Source organism: Azolla caroliniana, unplaced genomic scaffold (genome assembly GCF_043228905.1).
Source record: "Azolla caroliniana isolate FFs.n. ecotype wild unplaced genomic scaffold, voAzoCaro1.0.p SCAF_11, whole genome shotgun sequence".
Lineage (NCBI taxonomy): Eukaryota > Viridiplantae > Streptophyta > Polypodiopsida > Salviniales > Salviniaceae > Azolla > Azolla caroliniana.
The window spans coordinates 20,270,178-20,288,996 of NW_028230446.1; the positions used below are offsets into that span (position 1 = coordinate 20,270,178).

General features: G+C 38.5%; 3 protein-coding genes and 1 pseudogene across 6 annotated transcripts; 2 read left to right on the forward strand and 2 right to left on the reverse strand.

The window, feature by feature from the left end:
• The first annotated feature begins 1,910 nt into the window (after positions 1–1,910).
• LOC147858415 (histone H2A pseudogene) lies at positions 1,911–2,531 on the forward strand (annotated as a pseudogene).
• Positions 2,532–6,199: 3,668 nt separating this feature from the next.
• On the reverse strand, positions 6,200–9,853 carry LOC147858416 (pentatricopeptide repeat-containing protein At2g13600-like). Its single transcript, XM_087326908.1, has one exon. It carries the CDS (start codon positions 9,826–9,828, stop codon positions 7,168–7,170), a length of 2,661 nt encoding a protein of 886 aa, XP_087183034.1. The 5' UTR covers positions 9,829–9,853; the 3' UTR covers positions 6,200–7,167.
• Positions 9,854–11,146: 1,293 nt separating this feature from the next.
• LOC147858417 (oleosin H2-like) lies at positions 11,147–11,802 on the forward strand. The gene has a single exon (XM_087327526.1). The coding sequence runs from the start codon at positions 11,175–11,177 to the stop codon at positions 11,724–11,726; it is 552 nt and encodes a 183-aa protein (XP_087183652.1). The 5' UTR covers positions 11,147–11,174; the 3' UTR covers positions 11,727–11,802.
• Positions 11,803–12,914: 1,112 nt separating this feature from the next.
• On the reverse strand, positions 12,915–17,267 carry LOC147858418 (bZIP transcription factor 17-like). Of its 4 annotated transcripts, XM_087326922.1 has the most exons (5): positions 16,755–17,266; positions 16,614–16,664; positions 14,757–16,568; positions 13,601–14,049; positions 12,915–13,345 (listed from the first exon to the last, which is right to left on the reverse strand). In XM_087326922.1, exons 1-5 carry the CDS (start codon positions 17,008–17,010, stop codon positions 13,331–13,333), a joined length of 2,583 nt encoding a protein of 860 aa, XP_087183048.1. In that variant the 5' UTR covers positions 17,011–17,266; the 3' UTR covers positions 12,915–13,330. The 4 variants fall into 4 exon arrangements, with proteins under 4 accessions (XP_087183048.1, XP_087183046.1, XP_087183047.1 ...); XM_087326920.1 differs by having other exon boundaries at positions 16,614–17,267; XM_087326921.1 differs by having other exon boundaries at positions 14,757–16,664.
• Positions 17,268–18,819: the final 1,552 nt, after the last annotated feature.

Sequence of the window (18,819 nt, forward strand, 5' to 3'; positions counted from 1 at the left end):
GCTTGAATCTATAGAACTAAGTCTATGATGTTCCCTTTCACTTGGTCGCACAAGTGGTCCTTGGTACTGATGCCAATGTCTTCACAGTGTATGTGTGTGTTACGTAGGCCAAGTACTTAACAAACTCTTTCTATGAGTGCCAACATCTTTTGGGAGGATTTCCTCACTAAAAACACTATTTACATTGATCATCAAAATGTAGAGTACTTTAGAGGTAGTTGAGTTCTCCATCATCGCTGAGCTCGATACCATAATCAACTTCTTTCTCACATTCAATCTATGATCAAGTATTTGGTTTGTCTCGCCCATAATCACTCGACGGAAAATTACATGTTTTGTCTCATTGATCATGTATTTGTATTAGGTGATCATACATATGAACAACAATAATCATTGATGGTTCTAGGTTTGGATCCTTTCCAACTTCTAGTCAATATAACATAGATTGAAGCCCCCCTTGACATTTCCTTGTCGAAGCATATTCATGCCTCTCCCACATTGGACCCATTATCTGAATGTTCATTTTTACACATCACTTCAACTTTGTGATTATAATCGTTCACCTAATAATACATAATGGTATTTTATTCTGCAATACGCTTTTACATGTTCTAGATAGGCTTCTAATCTCCAAGTTTTCCAAGCTTGTTATGATACTATGATAGATAGACATTTTGGTGTGTCTAGGACTCTTGAATGCTTTTATTAAGGCATCTTATTTGTCGCGTGATATATATTGGCAAGTGAAATCTTGGAGGCATTGGCCCATGAATTTCTACAAGTGTGATAAATTGTAGCTAGACCTTGGAACTTGCTGAAGGGTTTTGCAACCATCGGCCATTCAATTTGTTCCTTTGTCCAAGTTGCATCGAACCACCTTGTTTTTGCCGACCACAACACTTGGGCCCTAAGGGATCCCTAAAAAGGTACAACAAGCTTCTTGATGTTTTTGACAAAAAGAATGTTGGCATCCAATTGTATGACTATACAATGGATCTAGATGAAGGGAATGAGAATATACATAGCAATGTACTAGTTTGGAACGTGGGCAACTAACATGTGACACGATGGACTAACTAATAGACTATAGTGTGTATTGAAGAATGTTGTTCATTTCATTACATGGCAAAGTCAAGATTATCTCGAAATGTTTGTAATGGATGTTGCAATTGCATGAAGAAAAGCAAAGAGTGTCGTTTTGCCTAGTGATCCAAAAAACGTCCCCACCACCGACGAAATAGTGGCATTTGCCAAGCTCATGGCTAATGTAAATAATCCATGCCTTTATCTTCATAGTTGACAAGAGGTTGGTAGAAGAAATCTCATGGTGATTAAATGGTGGAAGTTGACCTTGAATTTTACTTTAGAAGAAGCGCACTAGAGCGTAAGTGTTTTTGATAACCAAAACTTCTATATGGACATCAAGTAAGAGTGTGGTGGTGGTTAAATTTGGAAATTAGATTTTATGGAGAGTGTTTTTGTATCTTTTATGGTGTCTCGATTCTAAATATAAAACATCAGAGCATCCAACTATTAAAACATAACTACTTGTATTATCTATTTAGGATAAAACATACAATAAACTTGTTTGGAGAAAAGAAAAAAGAAAAAAGAAAAAAGAAAAAAGAAACATAAAACAAAACTCACTCTTTTTTGTATGTCTAGAGAAGTGAAAGAAACACTCGACGGGTAAGAGAGGCTCAAAACAATATGATTGGTCGGATGAAGGAGAGGAAGGATCGACCATGGGTTTCTGGGAGCCGTCAGATGTGACGTGGCGCAGACGGTGAGAGATCTAGCGAAACAAGAGTTCGAGAGTTCAAAATTTGAATCTCTCGCAGAGAGGGTTCCTTTTCCCGCTCTTTCTGCGACGCATAAAAACGCAGTCTGCAGTCGCCATATCCATCATCACACTCATTCTCATTACTTGCCTCCCTGCTCCATTGCCCCTATCTTTGCCGTTGTCTTCATATTTTCTGTAGCGTAGCCATGGATTCTGTAACTAAGAGCAGCAAGGGAGGCCGCGGAAAGGTCCCCAAGAAAAAAGGAGTATCCAAGACTGTCAAGGCTGGCCTCCAGTTTCCCGTTGGCAGGCTCGCTCGCTACTTGAAGAGAGGGAGGTATGCCAAACGCGTCGGATCTGGAGCTCCTGTCTACCTTGCTGCCGTCTTGGAATACCTCGCTGCAGAGGTTCTCGAGCTCGCTGGAAATGCTGCGCGAGATAACAAGAAGAATCGTATCATCCCTCGCCACATCCAGCTCGCAATTAGGAATGATGAGGAGCTAGGAAAGCTGCTTTCTGGTGTCACCATCGCCTATGGTGGCGTTCTTCCTAACATCCATCAAGTTCTGTTGCCTAAGAAGACGGCGGAAAAGGCTGAGAAAGCTCCCAAGCCTTCGAAGCAACCTAAGAAGGCTGCCGCTTAAATTTACTGTGTCTGTACTCGTAAAGGTGTTTTTGAACACCACCTTTTCTCTACGATTTTATCGCTGTATTTTTTGTCTTGTTTGATTATTGTATATTGTTGTAATGGGGTGATATCACTGCGCGTTGAGTCTTGTAGAGAATTCACTATTTTCTGCGTCATTCGCCAATGTTTTAGGTTCTGTCTCTTATCTAGTGTGACAATGCATGCGATGGAAAGTTCTAATTGTGAGTTTCCAACCCTAAGACGATGGTGAGTTATTGGTGCGTAGAGTAAGTATGAATTTTCTAGTGTGACAATGCATGTGATTTAGTGTGACAATGTATGTGATGGAGAATTCTAATTGTAAGTTTCCAACCCTAAGATGACGGTGATATATTGGTGTCTAGAGCAAGTATGAAATTTCTAGATGGCTCTGACGAACGGGATCTTGACGTCTTACACAGACCTCTGTTAGTGCCTATGCTTAGCAACAGTTATTGGCAGGATTTTTGTGGATTTTGATAGTTTTTTTGTGGAGTTGAAGTTGTGGTGGAGGTAATTGTGTTGGACATTGTCTGGTATGTTTTGGAAAGTTCCCAGAATTGAGTAATTGTGGAATCTCAAGTAACTGATTGAAACTTTGCATTGCAATTATGTCAATCTATTATAGAAGCAAATGCTTCTTAATGAGAATGTAATGTAATAAGTTGCCATTGCATGATCATGAATTTGCTTGTCTGGTCAATGATGAATGGAAAATCCAGTTTATTTATAACCATCAATGAGAGAATCCGTTAGGAATGAAAGGGGATTTTGATTATATGTTGGTTTGTGCAACATGTTTTGTTTACAATTACCCGAGGCAGATAAGATGGTGCTTTATCATACAACTCAATCAGGTCACCCAAGTTTAGGCTACACTTGCTTGAGCCATGTAGTGTTCCCAAGCTGTGTAAAAGCCTTTCTCTCCATGCTATCTTGTTTAATTGTTGGTTGTGAATATCTGAGTGGGTGTTAGGTTTTGTGCTATTGTGTGCAGCCAATAAAGCAAGCGCTGAGTTGGAAGAAACATATTGCTGTTGTGTTGACGAGAATGATAAGGTTCAGGATGAGGTAATGGAGTACTGTAAACCTCAATGTGGCCTCTACAGATGTTGGTGAAGAATTGCGTGAATTTCTTCACTAGAAAGTAGGCACCATGAGGTTTTATTTTTTGCTCAAAATGTGAATTTTGATTAACGCTGGGGTTGACAGTAGCCATAGAGGATGAAGTTGAATCACTCATAAGAAAGCTGGGTATGTCTGAGCTTTATTTCTCTCTCTCTCTCTCTCTCTCTCTCTCTCTCTCTCTTTCTCTCTCATGAACAATAGCTTTTAGCTTATCCTAGCACAAGACTTAAAACCTAAATAAGAAATGGCAATAGCTATTTGTAACAGTAATTGGGTATGTGTGTTGTAAAATGAGTGTACTCAATGATTTATTTCAATGTCATTTGGGATTTTGAAGATGGAATTGGATTTCCATACAAAGGTAATATAGATATTCTGTACATCTCTCTCTCTCTCTCTCTCTCTCTCTCTCTCTCTCTTCAATGATAGGGGAATTTTGCATCATTTTATCATCACACTTGTTATGTGAGATGATGCCTCAAATGTCATAGATATCAATTCAACTCACAATTACATCTTGGGATGCTTTGAAGCTCAGTAACTATGATGCTTGCTTGGATGGAACCTTGATATAACCTTACTTAACATTGCCAGAATCAAGGAAGAATCATCGATGAAAGAACAGTGTTGTCATGTATCTAAGGAGAAACAAAAAGGGAGATTGTCGTAAAGTATATATGTACTTGACGATATTGTGCCTATTGTGAGAAGTAGTACTTGATGACGATATAGTTTGCTGGTTTTTAGTCAATAAAAGGTATAGCATTTATATGTGATAAATTGTTTCTTTGACATTAATTACTTTATGTTTCGAGGAATCCTCTATGCAGTTGTTTCTCACCATAACAACTTACACTATGAAAATGCGTGGGAATTTGTAATTCAAATTGACGCACATATTGCAAAGGGTAGAGGGATGCAGCTATGCTTGCATATATCCCCTTTACTTTTACTTATAATGTAGAGGTGGTGGTAGATGAAATTAATGGGGATGTACTTCATGCTTATGATTTGTCCAAATACTAGTGGAGGAATATATTGGGGCTGGAGAAGAAGAAATGACTATGGATAGACTTGTTAAGAACTCTTCTTAATCAATAAACAAAATAAAAGTAAACTAAAGGTGAATAAATTGGATAGAAGAACTCAATCCTCCCCACCTCCCACGAGCTATGATCAAGACATAGCCAAGATACCATTAATGTCCCATATCGAAAGGATATTAGGATGACTAGTACCTTGGGAGAGGTAACGCGATCATCGCGATGAAAGCCTACCTCACATTATTGGTGTGTCAAGACTTCAGCCATATGACGTAATGTATCTTATGAGGGTAGCTAGGCCATCCGATATGAAACTCTTGTTGAGGATGTAGACTAATCATAACTAACTAAACCCATTAAGAAATGCACAACCTCAACTTCCTTCACATACATTGGGCCATTATATTGTTCCAGTACCTCTTTTTTGATGTGGAGAATACATAGTGGTAAGTTGCCTCCAATTTCCTTTTGATGCTACTCTCAAACATGTAATTGACTTAGTTATGTGAAATGAATGAATGAATTGGCTTAAAGACGATTCATCTTGGGCTACGATTGCAATTTCGTCATTCTTGGATTCATAACTTTTTTGGCTCTCATTCCATGATGTTGTCAATGAGGTAGTCTTTTGCAATTCAGGTATGGAAATTCAATGCAGGACAAGTAGTCAGATCCATAGAAACAAACTGCAATTTGTTCAAGATAACTGCATCAGTCACAAACAAATGTAAGAATGGATTTAATGCCAAGTTGTGTATCAACACTTTGTAGTGACTGACTTTGTGTGGTGTAGATGAAGGAGATAGACTTGTGCATAAGTTGCTAGGACTAGCTAAAGTCCAAGGGAAAGCTAACTCATGAAAGCAATAGTTAGATGTTGGTATCATCAAGTGAAGTTTCCCTATTTGGAGGTGGTTTTACAGTTTGCAACAGTGTGAAGCATGAACCTCCATGAAATTTCCAAGGAGAATATGATGAATAACTGGAATATAATTGAAGGTGGAGCATTGTAGTTGAGTGCAACACTCAAATTCATGAACTAGTTCAGGGCAGAATATACATCAAAGAGAATGTGAGCTAAGTCGAATGGAAGCAATGATGCAATTTGTGGCCAAAGGGATGAGCTCTAAAATTTATGAGTGCAATTTGTGTAAAGGAAATGGTTTTGTAGTTTGGTGCGATATATGTAATTTGCATTAGAAACACGAGTCTTTGTTTCTCTCACAAATCATAATACATCAGCATTGTGAAAAAGCCTCATTCACCAAGGAATCTATGATGTTTTCTTGATGCAAGTGTCCCACAGAAAAGACTTTCAATGTCAAGTACTCATCATCTGAGCCAAGCATTTCCAAAATTGTTCACCAGCCTTCCATATGCATTCTTTGAGAAGCAGAGAATTGAAGTGCATGAAACACAATACTATGTACTGGAATTCCAAACCCACTTGAAATTGATGCATTGTCTTGTTAATACGATATCAATAAGATTACCTAACCAATACTCAAAACAACACACATCAACATGTTTGGTAGAGTTTGAAGCACTTCTGGTTCCTTCCAATTAGTACAATTCTACTATCATAACTTGTTTTCCTTTTGCGTTGCAAATTTGATAACTTATACTCTCACTTTCATCATCGTTCCTACGGGTCTGTTGAAGTCAAGTTCCAACCATACATCAACGGCCCTTCCCATGGACTATGTGCTTCTAGACGTCGAGTAATTGTTGCATATTTGGGAAGCCAGCCTTACACCCTTCTTCATTCACCAGCATATTTCACACGTATGTGATGAAGATAATGACAATCCTCACCAACTTTGGTGAGAAAACTCTGGTTTTCAACAAGCTGATCACAACCCCATGTGGTTCCAAAGGTTCAAAGACCTCCATCATCGATCCATCCTCCAACTTTTATGACGAGCTGAATTTCAAGGTTTTGAACCCACATTCAATTCTGCTTTGCCATAGAAAGACTTTCAAAGAGTTGTAGGCTTAATCCCTGCTCCAACTTAGCACCACCACATCCGTGCCTCCAGATTTTCTACTTGATCTTCCAGTCGTAGGCCTAAAATGGTGAAACACAACAGTTAGTGTGACCTTCCAGTTGTGCACCCTAGGAGTGTTGAAACCCATTATGTAGTTGATGCCAATGTTCACTGCATACTTAAAGCCACTACACCTTGAATGGTCTTCAATTCACAAGAGAATGTTCCATTTCAGTTAGACCCAATGTATTCATGCACATATCGTAAAAGTCGACAAGATGAGGTAACCATTATAGCATGTCTATGAATAAAGGCTATACGAACGATGTTTATATGACCCATACCAGTGTTAATCAATTTTAATGATTCTTATAACTTTTTTGCTCTTATTTCATTATCGCACAGCTCAGAAGATTTATAAATGTTGTATGATACAACATATGCCATGGCATTGTGTGGATCTAGTTCGAAAATCTGATTCTCTGCATAATGGGCACAACTGCAATTTTTGTGCATTCTGCAAGACCTATCAGTATTAATCAATTTTAATGATTCTTATTACTGTTTAGCTCTTATATCAATATCACACTGCTCAGAAGATTTATAAATGTTGTATGATACAACATATGCCGTGGCATTGTGCGGATCTAGTTCGAAAATCTGATTTGCTGCATGATGGGCACAACTACAATCATTGTGCATTCTGCAAGCACTTAGTAATGTCATCCACATAGTTAAAGTCGGTTGGAAAGGCATATTAACGATCATAGTCTCACCCTCAGCTAGCCTTCCCGTACGTCCAAGAAGATCAATAATGCAATTATAATGATCTAATGCTAATACTATATCAGTATTAGAATATCTTTGGCTCATGGAAAGGAAGATTGATGTACTTTCATATACAAGGCCAGCATGGCTACATGCACAAAGAACATTTACAAGGGTAACTTCATTTGGAAGCTCGTCTTTTATTTGCATGCATCGAAAAAGTGAGATGGCTTCTTCACCACACCCATACTGGGCATGTCCTGCAATCATTGCACTCCATGATACTACATCCTGAATTTCTATTGCTTCGAAGATAAGACATGCATCATCTATACAACCACATCTATTATACATATGAATAAGGGCATTTCCTACCATAGTATCGCTTTCAAACCCATTGGATAGGATCTGAATGTGCATATGCTTACCTGAGCTAAGTGAAGGTAGGTTTCCACACGAATCGAGAATGCTGACGAAAGTATATTTGGTTGGAACACAACAATGCATCAACATATTTTGAAACATACTAATAGCAACATCATAATATCCATACCGAATATATACAGAGATAAGCGTATTCCATGAAACCTTGTCATGGTATGGCATAGTTTCAAACACTTCCATTACATCTTCCAAACAATCACATTGAGCCATAATGATATTCCATGCAACTATGTCTCGATCAGGCAATTCATCAAAAACTCTCTTGGCATCTTTATGGCTATTGCATGAGAAATACATGCTGAAAAGAGTTGTCCCCAGCACATCATCAACATGGAGATGGCCACAAAGAATACGAGTGTGCAGTACCTTTCCCCAGCCTAAGCTATTGCATCCAGATAACAAACTGACGAAAGTAATTCCATTTGGAAACACTCCTTCTAATTCCATCTGCATGAAAAATCGGAATGCTTCTTGGCTTTGTCCACTCACTGCAAAAGTACATATAATGGAGGTCCAAGACACGACATCATGACACATCATTCTATTAAAGATGCAATATGCATCATCGATAGTGACACATTTCCCATAAAAGTCAAGTATAGCATTACCCACGACAATATCTTGCTCACATCCACTGTATATGGCATCAGCATGTACTTGCTTTCCTTTAACCAAAAGTCCTAATCTTGTGCACATATGAAGAACAGAGACAAATGTGAATTTGTTTGGAGAAATGCCTTCCGTACGCATTTGGTCATACAAGTAGAAAGCTTCTTCATCATTTCCTAGCTCAGCGTATGCTGACACCATCGCTGTCCATGTGATCAAGCTCCTCTGAGGCATTTGATCAAATACATTTCTGGCATCTTCTAAGCTACCGCATCTACTATACATACTCAAAATGGACGTTCTCAAAAGCAAATCAGGCTGAAACCCAACACGTGCATGAACTCGTTTACCTTCATTTAGTTCATTTTTCCCAGCAAAAGACGAAAGGATACTAGAAATAGTAAAGTGGTTTGGTGCAACACTTTCCGACTCCATTCTTCGAAAAAGGCAAAATGCATCTTTTGTTTGATTTTGTTGCACATAGGCTGTGATTAAAGACGTCCATGAGATCACATTCTTCTCTACCATAATATCAAACACTAGCCTTGCCTCATTAATGGTGCCACATTTCCCATACATGTCGACAATAGCGGTGGCCACAATCACATCATGTGCATATCCACAAAACTCAACAAAGTTATGCACGAATCGAACAAATAGTACAGTATCATCATCGCAGTCATCATCATCTTCTTTGGAAAGAGATGACAAAAGGCTTACCAAGACAAACTTGCTTGGAATCATTCCTTTTGTCTGCATTTCATTAAGAAATATCATACCACGTCTTCCCTGTCTATGATGTGAATATGCCACAAGAATGCATTCATATGCAGATATTCCAGGATTGATCATGTTCTCAAAAACTACACGAGCTTCCATTAAAGCTCCACATTTTACATACATATGCAACATATGGTTTTGTACCTGAGGATAAGATACATAACCGAGTTCAAAAATAAGATTATGAATGTGTTTACCAGTAGTTAGGTCTTCCATCCTAGCACATTTTTGCAGAAGGAAAGCACATGAATTGTATGTACTATACCCCATAGCCGACCCCTCTGAACATGAATAGATTGTGCTATATTCCATAGCTGATCCTTTCGCACACGTATCGATCGTATTGTACACCATATCCAATTCCTCTGCACATGAATCGATTCTATTGCAAGCCCTAGCCGATGTTGGGGACAATGAAAAGAAGGTTTCACCTCCTTGTTCTCGAAGATGATGATGGCAACAATGAGATGGTCTACAACGGAGATGGAGAAGAAGGCAGGTCTCCTGAAATGCTCTGTTGCCATATCTGTGTGGGTGGTAGAAGTGATACAGGAAACCTCGTTGTGAGAGAAGAAGGCTTCTACTCTGTTTCAAGGCTGTGGCTCCGAAGATGAACATCCATACATGTATATTTTGTACATGACTTCTTCTTCTTCATCATCTCACTTTGAATTACTCATGTTGGGTTTGTTTCTACCATGTTCTTTTATTTTCCCGAATGCCCCCAAGGTTTTAAGTTATTTGCTTGCCTATGCCCCTTGTTAAGCAGTGATTCCAGAGCACCACACAAAAAGGGTTGGGGGGGATTACAACCATTTCATTTGCAGGTCTCTATTGTTCATAATACATATAATTCCTCAAATGGGGTTCCCAAAGTATAGTTGTGGCGGTAAATTAAAGTCAAGCCTACCAGCTTTTATCACCTAAATTTAACAATAATTGAGTTATGATGTTAGTATAATCCTTTGTCCTTTCTTAAATAAGAACCTCTAGACGAGACCAACAATCGAATCAAAATTTGGAGCGCCTTTATCTTGTCTCCATGTTCACCAAGCCTTGAATGTGGGATAGTATGCATGAATGTGTGTATAAAATTCAAATGTAAGCAAAACAATTGGCTTCTAGTTCAGAAGCTCCTACTCCTACTCCTACTCCTAATGGATATAGTCTTGTTGAAATCAATTATTGTTGAGTTTCAATTGGAAACATCATCTCAAACTCCAATAATAGAAAGCCGAACATGTATTGTATTACAATTGCTTGCACCTATGACATCTCACCCTCTTGTGGTGGAATGTCGTCGAATATGAACCTACAACAAATCATCCGAAGGGAATGAGATATGTTCTCTTTGATGGAATGTGTTGGAATTGAATATACAATCACATATTATTGATTGGGTTGGACAGAGTTGTGAGCTGGTTTCACATTAGGCCAACCCAACAACAACAACTTAAAAAAACGAAGGAATTTTTAGACACAGAAATAATAACAAACTTTCACATATGATTGATTGGGTTGGACAAAGTTGTGGGGATGGGAGACGGTTTCACATTAGGCCAAGCCAACAACAACTTAAAAACAGAAGGAATTTCGACACACATAGAAATATATAACAAAACTTTCAACATCTGAATGAAGACGGATGCAACGTGGTGCGACGGAATTGCATGCATTTAGTTTTTTCTTTTTTTGGTTCTCTAATTAGAAATGAGAAACACAAAAGAATTCAAATACTTAAATAGTAGACACACAAACATTAAGAGAGATGATTTCTTAACATTTGCATTATGTACACTTGGTAATTATTCTGGTTAATCTCGGGATTAGCAGCTAATTAGTAGGTTGATCAGAGGCGAAATTGATTTGATTTGGTAAGCAGAAGGATCCATCCATCCATCATCGACAGGCGGTGTGGGGTGGGCATGATGGCCATGGCGAAGGCAGGAAGATCTAGGGCCAGTATGCCTCGCAAGCTTCTTGGCATTACTACTGTGGCGGCCATGGGAATGGGCGCAGCTGCATTGGGTGGCCTGGCTGTGGCTGCAGTAGCCATCATCCTCGCCGTCTCTACCCCCCTCCTCCTCTTCCTCACCCCCATCATAGTACCCCTGGGGACCTCCATATTCCTGGCCACATCAGCTTTGCTCGCTGCTGGGGCTGCCACGCTGGTGTCGGTTGTGGCCATCTCCTGGATCCAGAGCTATGGATCCAGAGCTAGGCCTGAGCATGGGGCCGAGCTGAGAGAGAAGGTGGGAGCTGTGATTGGGAAGGCCGAGGAAGCGGTTAAAGCAGTCAAGGAGAAGGGCGGTGAGGTCAAGGAAGCTGTGATTGGGGGTGGCTCTGAGAGCATCAAAACCAGGAAACCTGGCGGTGGGGGTAACACATCATCATCATCATCATCATCGCAAGTGCCACTGCAGCAGCAGGCTGCGGACCAATCGCACGCAGCTCAGCCTCAGCAGAGGCAGGCATCAGCCCCTGGCTCAGGTGGTGGGGGAGGCAGCCAAGGCTAGAGATAGTTGGGATCAGAACCAATTTCTAATGTAATAGCTAGTTAAGTACATATCTGATTATATGATAAATAATAATTGATAATGGGAAGTTGGGTACTGGATTCTCTTGTTTATTGATCAATCTGACCTTTATCTATATCATTTTTCAAAGACTTATGAAAAAAAAAGCCAAGTGACCTATTCTGTATGGTATTTCAGTTTTCATACAATGTTGTACTCTACCTAGGACAGTTGTTCTATATCATTTTCAAAGTGTTAAAAGAGGGAAAAAGGAAGGACCTATTCTGTGTTTGGTTCTTCAGTTTTGATGCAATGTTGTGTACTCTACTTAGGTCTGAGTTGATCTCGTGAGTATAAGGGTAATCTCTTATTAAACTACTGAGATCTTCACAAGCATGCAGAGCACCTTTTCAGGCAATTAATAGGGGACTAGACTTGTGATCATCTCCTCCTGGGTGTCCCAACTCATACACTTAGTGTTTCAAAAGACGCCTACCCATCCTTTTCCCTTGAAAGCTTCAAAGATAGGCTTGATCCATGCCACCTTCCCTTGAAAGATCTTTCATCACATTGAATAGAATGGACTTGACACGTCCATTCCTCAAAATATAAGCTTCAAAGGTATGTTTTGCTTGACTCGGTTGGCTTCCATATGATCCTCACTTAAGTTCTTTCATTGCATCGAAAGGCATTAACCAAAGATGAAAAAGCTCTAAATTAGAAAGCCATAACCCAGATTTCGGATGAAAAAGCAATAGATTAGGGAAACGTTTTTTCGCATTCTAATATATGGCAAAGTAGAGGCCAACCTGCCCAAAATAGGTCACATGTGTTGTGACTGTAGTACCTTGTCAATTTAAAATCAAAATCTTGTTATTTTTAAACCTTTAAACATGACGAATGCTACCATCATTTTTGCCATTTGTTTGATGGAAGACTTTTCCAATTTTCCTATAGTGATATGAACGCTATCAATTTATATATAAGATGTACAGCCATATGAAAACCTGCAATTACCTTGTTATATAGATACATTTGCAGATTTTAAGTTCAAACCTACAACCTAGAGTTTGTATTTTAGAGGCCAATTGTCTTAATCTTCCCATTACTATTTTTATACAAGAGCCTGTATTGGTGCAAAAGAGCACAACTGTTCAAACAAAAAAGATCACTAGCAGGAAGGTCGTCAACTTTTAACTTTGCTTGAATGAACTACGATTGCAGGATGTCATTGTACAAAGGTCCATAGCGTGGTCTACATATGGTTTTACATTGATTCTCTATTTACAGAGGAAACATTGACTTTCAGACCTAACCTAGTATAAGAAAAATCAAGTGGATAGGGCCATTTTCCTATCATCCATAGGTAAGGGATTCGCCACCAAATGGATGGATTCCCCATAATGTGAATAAAAAGACAGCAGCAAAATACATTGTTAAGAGAAAACAATTCGCTTCAGCATATTAGGAAAAGATAAATCCCTAAATGAGTCCAGCGAGTAAACTCAAATGTAAATTAAAAATGACATGTTTGTTGCCAGCTTCGATCTCCATTCGTTGATCTGCTCACTTTTGTGTAGAACAGAATTCTTACCATAGCTCATTCATGCAACTACCACCTGCAAATTGCAAATGACATTTCTATGAAACCATGAAATTGTAAATTATTTAGGCTAATATTCTAGCTTTCTATTACATTCTTTCCCATATTGAAATGAGTATTTAGCTGTAGATTCTTAAAAAAAGTTTTAAATTTGGAGGGGAATTCAATTTTAAAATTTGTTTATGTTTACGTAAACAGCCAAAACAGTTTATAAAGCTCGAAACTATAAAAGAAAAGGGAACATTTCTTTGCTTTTCCTTGACATTCTTACCTCATACTGTGGTGTTGAAGCCACAGAAGGGAGCTTGCACGAATATGTAATATACTTCACATTGTCAATCAATACCACTATAAATATTGTGGAGGGGCCCTTTCCTCCTGCCATTGATTTTGCTTGCTCTCCGAAATCTGATTCAGCCAGCACCGATACAACAATAGAAGAACTATAACCATCCTTACCATTAGTTACATTTCTCTCTTTTGAGCCACCCTTGAGAATAGCTTTATGTCCTACAGGTGGAAGTGGAACCGCATAAGATGCACTTTTTCTTGAGTGCAAAAATGATCGACCCGACACCTCCCGAGGACCCTGTTCTTCAAGCTTCCTCTTGGCTTGTCTTCGATCATCTTCAGCATTTGTTCGTTGAGAGGATGTTGCTGATGAAGGTGACATTTCGAATTGAAAGACTTCAGTGCACATGCCTGAGCTAAAGACTGGACCTGAGGACATTCAGAAGCAATTATAATGTCAATGCAGAACTAAACATCATAAAAACAAATGTGAGACCATTCAGTAGCATGGTGAATAGTGATTGTTCAAATAAAATCACAATGTCTTAGAAGAGCATAACATTTGTGAAAAATATCATTTTATTAGATTATTGAATGGTTTCAAGATTAGGAACTTGGGATCTTTTTTATATTTCATTGTAACATAAGACTTATATTTTTCTCGAACTCATATTCATGATGATAGTACTTATGCCCGTGATGTTAAGTTATGTATTTTATGTTCTATGTTCTATGTTTTGATACTTATACTTGTGATGTTAAGTTGTGTATTTTATGTTTTATTATAGGCCTGGGTTGTAAATGCCCTCAAGTTTTTTTCACTTCCCCATATGCTCTCATCAACCCCCAAAGAGAATAAATGGGCATGAATTGAGAATATATAGTTAAGAGAAAGGGATAAGTTGCCCAAATAGCATGTAGTTTTGGCAGGGGAGTCTCAACAGTACTTGGAGAAACAATGAAAATTTAGGGGCATTTACAGAGATAAAGAAAATCTCGAGTAAATTCAGAGTTTTTCCCAGACACAAATATGAAACCTTTTATTTTTTTCATTCTCCATTATTTAAAAAACCATTTTTTCAAATAATTGTCTTGATTTAAAAAATAAGATTCTATATCTATGAATATGTACATACCAGAAAGATCTTCGACAAACCATTGTGGAAAGGACCCATCCTCTTGCAAAGACTGTAAGCCACTTTCTTCAAAGTCTAACCTAGTTTTCTTCGCAAGTGCCCTTTGCAATTCCACAAGTGCCCCCTTCTCCTCAGGAGCAGCCTTGAGAGCCACGGCTTTGAGGTTGGCATCTAAAGCAAGCCCCTTATCATATAAAGGAATAGGCATACTCACGGTCTTGTTCTTTTTCTCTATGGTTGCTTCATTACTTGCCAACACTGAATGAATGATAAGGTTCCCTTCAATCCTAACTAGTCCATCATGCCTTGGCACAAACAGTGTTGCCGCAAGTGGTACACTTCCATTCATCAAATAAGAAGATCCATTTGTAGAGACGTCCTCTCCTTTAGGTTGAACCTTTCTTGCCTGAGAATCTTTTCCATTCTCAGCCAATTTCCAATTTGAATCATGGTCATCAAATATCCTAGAAACGTGACTTTCACTTATTCCAGTCAAAACCCTTCCTCCAGCTCTAACAAGTGTCTTCCCAGTTTCGATATGGGTAGACCACGTATTTGTCTCCTCTCTTATGTTAGGTTTGAATAGCCACATGTTGAGGTTCACAGGAAACAAAATGAAAACAAAAAATAGGAAGCCCATTGCAGTGATACCAGCAGCTTTCCGTGTTCTTTTCGATCCTTTCTCAGTTGATCCTTTCCTAGGCTTTGATTCCTTAGAATGATCTAAGGTTGTATTTGATTTCCACCTTGGAATTGCCACTAAAGGTGCTTGTGAATTTGGAACCATGAAGTTTCCTCCCATCATTGGGTTAGGATGATAAGTACCCATCCATGGAGGCAAACCAGGTATCCCTCCTGCTTGACCACTTGCAGGAGGCCCAAACATACTGAGTTGTCTCCTTAAATTAATGTTCTCGTTGCTTATAAGGTTGATTGTATTGTTTAGTTCAGCAATTGTTGATGCCATGGTCTTTATTTTCTCTTGCAATTCATCCACATATAATTTTTTCCTTTGCCGCGAAAGTTGTGCACTCTCTCTATTCCTCATCAATCGAGCTCGCCTCTTCTCTTCATCATCATCTCCATCCTTCACTTCATAGTCTTGAGGAGGAGCTCCTCCTGTATTCTCCTCAAGATTTTTCCTCTTCCTACTAGATTTTCCTATGTTGCCTATATTGGGACTATGAGAAGCCATGTTTTCACTGTTTAACGTAATTTCATGTGCAAGATCTGAGCTTTCAGAACCCTCAGAGCATATTTTTGAAACAAAGCAATACAAATCATCTTCCTCAGACCCAGAATCCATGGAAGGGATAGAGGAATATTTGTCATGAATAACAGAATCTTTGTCATGGATACTAGAATCTGAATCTTTACAAGATGAACTTGAAGAACCATGTGTGACCCCACTTTCTGGGGACAGAGAGGCACTCATTGCTGCCTCAAAAATGATTCCAGCTCCATGTTGACATGAATGCGATAATGCACTCTTCTCTGAAGTGTCATCATGAGATAAAACACTCTTCTTTGACGTGTCATCGTTAGATAAACCATTCTTATTTGAGGTATCATCATGTTGGCATAAATGTAGTAAAGCACTGTTCTTTGAAGCACCATCATGTTGGCATAAATGTGGTAAAGCACTCTGATTTGACGCATCATCACGTTGACAGGAATGTGGTAAAATACTCTTTGGATCATTGTCATCTTGGCATGTAGGAAGTAACATGTCCTTTTTTAAAGCATCATCATGTTTCCCTGTATGCATTGAAATCTCCTTCTTTGAAGCGTCTTCATGTTGGCATGTATGAGGCAAAACGATATGTTTTGAAATATCATCATGCTGACATGTATGATGCAAAACCCTATGTTTTGACGCATCATCATGTTGGCATGCATGAGTATGAGCTACAGAAAAGCACGAAATATTGTCAATAAACTGAGAAAAGATTCCATCTTGAGGGCTATAAGAGGCTCCTTGCACCATACAATCATTACCTGTAGTCAGATCTGAATCGACTATGTAATCATCACTTGTAATCATCAGATCTGAGTCTATAATATCGTTGCACGAAATTGACCAATCGAAATCCATATCAGGAAGTGGTAAATCATCAAAAGAAGAAAGGCGTGCATCTGATTCTGCTTCATTCATTACATCAAGACCAACGTCAGTGAGCATGAGAGAGATCCAGTCTTCATCCAGAGAGATATCATGAAGAGGGTTCGTGTGAAGCTGTTTAGACGAAGCCATGGCCAGAAAAAGTCCCCTGTTTTGATTGTTGATAAATCAAGCTCTTCTTTTGCTTTTGTCACAGGTTCAGCTTCCTTCTTTCTCAAGAAATCTTAGAATTTTTTTTCAGATCATATGAATTCTGCAGAGTGAGGATCATCAGGGATCGAGCATCCACGGCGATGCAGAAGACAGAAATCCTTACGTTGCACGCCTATCGACCATGGCTCCAAACCTCGCTTGTCTGGAAGAAGACCATTGTTGTTGTGTTTAGGAAGACTTTCCATCTGTGGTTTCACACAAGCTCTGGGCTCCTATAATAGGTTTTGCCGATGTCCAAGACTTTGATTTGGTCCAGAAATTAGATTAGGTCAGCTCCTATAATATACGATATCCGGTGTTCAAAAAGTTGGCCGGCTTATTTTTGGGCTTTTGATCTACCTGGTTTTGGACTCTGATTCAATCTTACATGAAGACATTGGTACAACCATAAAATCTTGCAGTGCATCAACTCATTTAACTCGTCGTGTTTCAATTGTATGGTCGGTATAAGTTAGAGCTATTTTTTACAATAATTTTGGAAATTAATCAAGTCTCACATCAAGACAAGTTGTTCATACACAAGGCCAAAGCACTAAGATTGTGAATATGTATCATTATGAGTCTAAGTCAAGAGTGGGTTCAAGTTTAGTTGAAGCTTTAAATGTAGGCAAAGCCCAAAAATAACATAGTGTTATATATTTGACACTATAGTGGCAACAATGAATAATGCCTTCAATATAGAGACGCTTTATTGGCACTAATGCTTTGCTGCTTTGAGAAGCCTTATGCAACCAAGTTTTTTCGCATAATCTACATTTAGGCTTTTTTTATTGAATTATATTTAAAATGAAATAAATGTGAAAACCAATGATACCATATACATATATGTTAAACCATGACATGATACTAATAGCTTTCTCGTGAAAATGGCTTTGTAGATGTTGGTTCACATTGAAATGGTAATTCTGAAAGGCAATGATAACAAGGAATAATGTGCCAAAGCATTACCTTTATAAATTAGACTAGAGGCCAAATTACAGCCATCCATTAATTATTGTGTGTAGGTTAGTGGGTCACCTTATTGATAATAAATAATTCAAATATATATAAAGTAGACTTAATGTCACATTCAACCATAATATCATTTTATCATTTGATTGATGGTCACATTTTATGTTTTCATCAATACAAGTGGTGAAAACAAGAACAATTCCCTTTTAACCCAGAAGCCTACATAAAAAGATTTTGATAAGATGTTTTAAAAGTTCCTCAACAACCCACGACAAAGTGTTATGAACATAGCCTAACAAACCAAATTCAAAGGCTAACATAATGGTCTTAAGGGTAGGATAAGGGAAAAGGCACTTATTCTAGGACTTGGGACACATGGGAACATGTGTGTGGGAGCCTAAGGCATCAACAATAAATATGTATATTAAGGAGACAAACTAACACCTTTGATGTGGCATCTAAAGATGTAATTGAGACTACGTTGCTGACCTATACAAGTTTGTGTATGAGTGCAAAGCTGGATGTAGAGACATTAGTTAATATCCAGTCGGGTCTATTTCTTCATATGATGAAATCACATAAAGATTTGGCAAATCTAAATTATGTTAGATACATTGAACCACACTTTTCAACTCAACGCCTTCATTAGGAACTTACTAGCTCACAATTCCATTATGGGTCCTTTTTCTCATAGCCCTTTTACATTCTCAATATAAGGTAGCTCTCATTCATTGTCACAATAGCTATGATCAACGAGAATATGGAGAACATGGAGAC

Bases quoted from the DNA above. Each gene is read 5' to 3' on its own strand.
- LOC147858416 (XM_087326908.1), bottom strand. From the start codon at position 9,828: ATGTTCATCTTCGGAGCCACAGCCTTGAAACAGAGTAGAAGCCTTCTT.
- LOC147858417 (XM_087327526.1), top strand. From the start codon at position 11,175: ATGCCTCGCAAGCTTCTTGGCATTACTACTGTGGCGGCCATGGGAATG.
- LOC147858418 (XM_087326919.1), bottom strand. From the start codon at position 17,010: ATGGCTTCGTCTAAACAGCTTCACACGAACCCTCTTCATGATATCTCT. The intron at 14,050-14,756 runs GTATGTACATAT...GAATGTCCTCAG, and splicing joins GTTTGTCGAAGATCTTTCTG to GTCCAGTCTTTAGCTCAGGC.